Genomic DNA, 3626 nt, shown 5'->3' on the forward strand with positions numbered 1-3626 from the left:
TCGAGTGCTTCCAGACAAAGAATTGCAATATATAAGCACACCATATATATATATGCATACATAACATGCAGTACGCACACTACAGTCCAGCAGGCATAGGCAAGGTAAATTATTGAAGCAGTCTCAAACTCGCTTCCAATCATAGATGCACCATGCAGCAACATACTATAAACATTGTCATAGCTAGAGTTCAACTGGCAAAAGCATATATATGTAATCTACCATATATAACTACCGCGAGAAAATGTAGCGGATACAACTGCCCCTCCTGCATCACCACAGGTAGGAGACCTGCCATGAAAACAAAACGAATATGAGACGCTCCATTCACGGCAGAAGTGATCTTCTACAAGAGATGTGTGTAGGGAAAACAAAATGAACAAAACAGCCAGTACGGATGCCTTACATTTTTCGCTGTTAACACACCACACTGATAATAGCCATAGCTTCTCAATAAGCACCAGCTGCCATGAGCAGCTCATCAAGGCTCCAGATATCCCCATTGCTTGCCCCATCCTGTGGAATATCAGTTTGCAGAAGGCTATCCATTGATGCATCTGATGAGCTGCTCTCAACATAAGGCAATGGCTGATAGTTCATCTCAGGATCAAAACCAGCCATGACTTGTGCGAGACTGGGCGCGCCATTTCCCTGAAGCATGGCTACACCATAGTTGTTCCTCATTCTCTTTGACACTCCACCTTGCATGTAAGATGCTGGTATAACATTATTGGGAGCAAAGACTGAGGTGTAGTCTGAGGTCATGGTGTCATCGTCCCACCCAAAGTCAGAAGAGCCATAGGAGTTGCTGCTCTGGTCAGAGAGCATGTTCGTCGCAGACCTCTTACTGGGCACCAGAGGATTCACTGAAGGGAGGAAACTGGCACCCTCAGCTGGCTTCACAGGAACCTTATTGTCATTGAATGCAAACATTGCGAACAAATCATTGTTGTCATTGTTCAGGTTATTGAAAACCTCATCAGCATATGCCTTTGGGGGTGGAGCTAGCTTTGTTGCACTCGCAGCAGTTGGCTTTGTGGTTGACTTCTGAGTACCTGACACTTCATCAGGAAAATTGACCTTCGCTTTCTTTCCACGGATCTTGCGAGCTTCAGCATCATATGCCCTAGCTGCCTCCTCAGCAGTGTTGTAAGTTCCAAGCCAAACACGGACACCCTTGCTAGGGTCTCTGATTTCAGCTGCCCATTTGCCCCAAGGGCGCTGGCGGATTCCCCTGTACTGATTCTTCCGGTTGCGCTTTACCGAGTTAGCAGTAGGTCTATCTCCTTGAACATCCTTTGGAGTCATCACACCATCTATAATAAAGGCTGTCTATCAGTCCATCTCAACAAAACATATGGAATAGACATGTAAAGAAGTGAATATATACTTGTATGAGCAGATAATAACACATACAGAAGAACTACAATAGCTAGTTAGCCACAGATAGTAAAAATACAATCAATATTGGTATAAGGACAAATTATTATCGAAAGGCATGGTAATCTAGTACGCAATATTGTTATTGAATTATCCCAGCATCTAAAAAAGATCCCCCACTCCAATAGATGATGAATCTACGTATTATAATAGATTGATTTATATGTTAGTCATGGTTTCCCGTTTTATGTCCCAGATTCACGAAATTACATCTTCAGATAAAAAGCAGGTGACCAGGAGATGGACACCATCCACATCTACCATGAATTGTTTGTAATCAACAAATAAGTACTCTACTTGTAGGTAGCTTGTTCGGGTAGCTGAATTGGAGAATAGTTAGCAAACAACAAAGAGGTTGAAGCATAAATAATGTCCTTTTCTCAGACAAATGAAGAGTAGAAGCAATCTCTGGTACACAAATTGCCCATGAGCATATGCTGCCAATAAAACAGCTTGTTGCACTACAAGAAGAACATATAGTAATTTTCAAGATCTATTGCAATCAGTGACCTTTGAAGATCCATCGAGATCTTCAATTAACACAGATTAGAATACCCTTTTTTAACTAATTAACTTCAGAATCATGAACATGTAAATTAGAAATTAGAAGCAATTAAATTCTTGTCTTGGCACCCCCCCCCCCGGCACCCCCCCCCCCCCCCCCCCCCCCCTTCCCCAAAAAAAAAAAAATAGCATAACCTGGATTTAAACAATAAAATTGACAGATAAAGAAGTTCAGAACTAAAGCTAACCATCTGGAAGGAGATAACAGTTAACAAGGAAAAATTCCAGAAATTATTCTGAAATTAACTAAACATCAGTCTGAGTAAGACGCCCAATCTGAATACAACTAAACTCAACATACCCTAACAAGACATGTACTTATTTTCATAATTGTTCAATAGATCATTTATGTTAATCGTAAAATCATAAAAAATAATCAACAAATCTGCTTTGCTTAAATCTGGAGTTAGCACAATGATATAGACAACACAGAGCAAAGCACATGGACTACCTTAAGAACTAGTAGTAAATAATTCCTCCATTTGTAGCATAATATGTTACTCCAGACAGAGCAGCTAGCGGATTGCATACGAAGTACCAAGGCAGCCATCAGTTCCCACTGAAAGCCTGAACAGCCTTGCCCACTCCATGGCTAAGGGCTAAGGCTAACCAAAAGAATGGAAGATAAAATTTTCGTCTTGCACCTAGAAGCCCTGTTTGGCAGCACCCGCAGCTCCATGGAACCCCGATTCTCTCCTCATCATCCAAAGGAGATTCGAGAAACAGCGCCGCAAAAGAGGCCATCTTTCTTTCGCCCGTCTAAGCACTTAAGCAGTGTGCGTGCCATATATAACGAGAAAAAAAAAAGTAGCGACTTTAATGCGGTGTTCAGTGCTCACCAACTGCAGGGCGCGGCGCCTTAGCCGCGGCGGCGAAGGCAAACCTCGCCGGCTCCGGCGGAGGAAGCTCCTGGACCTCGTCGTCGCCGCCTTCGCCGGCGCTGTCCACGTCATCCTCGCTGAGGCCGCGCTCGAACTCGCGGAAGTCGGCCTCAAAGTCGTCGTCCTCCTCCTGGGGCGCTCCCTTCTTGCCGGGCCCTGGCCACAGCAGGTCCGCCGTCACATGCCGCTGCTGTTTCTTCTTGGCGGCCGCCGCCGCCACCCCGGACGGCGGGATGAAACCCGAGAGGATGGCGCCGCCGCACATCGCCGCAGCGGGGTGGTGGTGGATGGATTATTGGTGTGGAGGACCGGGGGAGTGGAGGGCACGAGCGGCACAGTGACGAGCTGGGAGAAAAGGAGGCCAGGCAAGATCTTTGTGGTTGCGGCTCGGCTTTGGCAGCCCCTCTGGCTCTCGGTGAGCGAAGGAGTGGGGCTGGGAGGCGGAGTTGGGGAGATGGTAGCTGGCCACGCTACTTATAATCGGTGAAGCGACGCTGACGCACTACTGGACAGCGACACCAAAGGAGACAGCTGCGGTGGGGCCCGCGCCCCTCGCCTCCCCTGCCGCCTCGTGTGTGCTCGCTCTCGCTTCGGCGCATTCTTCTCGTGGCCCCGCTTCGCGGAAAAAACTAAGTGCAAACATTATCGTTCCGGCTGATCACCATTTCATTGAAAAAATAAATTTAAAAATACGAATTATAAGAGATACGTGACCTCTTTCTTTACCCACCCTTGATAAAT

The 3626-nt window shown here is 46.2% G+C and overlaps 1 protein-coding gene across 1 annotated transcript; it reads right to left on the minus strand.

Annotated features, from left to right (window-relative positions):
- Positions 1 to 8: 8 nt before the first annotated feature.
- Positions 9 to 3330, minus strand: LOC136534222 (ethylene-responsive transcription factor 1-like). Its single transcript, XM_066526684.1, has 3 exons — positions 2844 to 3330; positions 407 to 1316; positions 9 to 291 (listed from the first exon to the last, which is right to left on the minus strand). Exons 1-2 carry the CDS (start codon positions 3148 to 3150, stop codon positions 451 to 453), a joined length of 1173 nt encoding a protein of 390 aa, XP_066382781.1. The 5' UTR covers positions 3151 to 3330; the 3' UTR covers positions 9 to 291; positions 407 to 450.
- Between the last annotated feature and the right edge of the window lie 296 nt (positions 3331 to 3626).

This window comes from Miscanthus floridulus, unplaced genomic scaffold (assembly GCF_019320115.1).
Source record: "Miscanthus floridulus cultivar M001 unplaced genomic scaffold, ASM1932011v1 os_1691_3_4, whole genome shotgun sequence".
Taxonomy (NCBI): domain Eukaryota; kingdom Viridiplantae; phylum Streptophyta; class Magnoliopsida; order Poales; family Poaceae; genus Miscanthus; species Miscanthus floridulus.

What these genes read in the sequence shown, in the direction of transcription:
- LOC136534222 (XM_066526684.1), bottom strand. Translation starts at nt 3,150, where the DNA reads ATGTGCGGCGGCGCCATCCTCTCGGGTTTCATCCCGCCGTCCGGGGTG. An exon ending in GGCGCCGCGCCCTGCAGTTG is followed by an intron (nt 1,317 to 2,843) that starts GTGAGCACTGAA and finishes CCTTTATTATAG; the next exon opens with ATGGTGTGATGACTCCAAAG.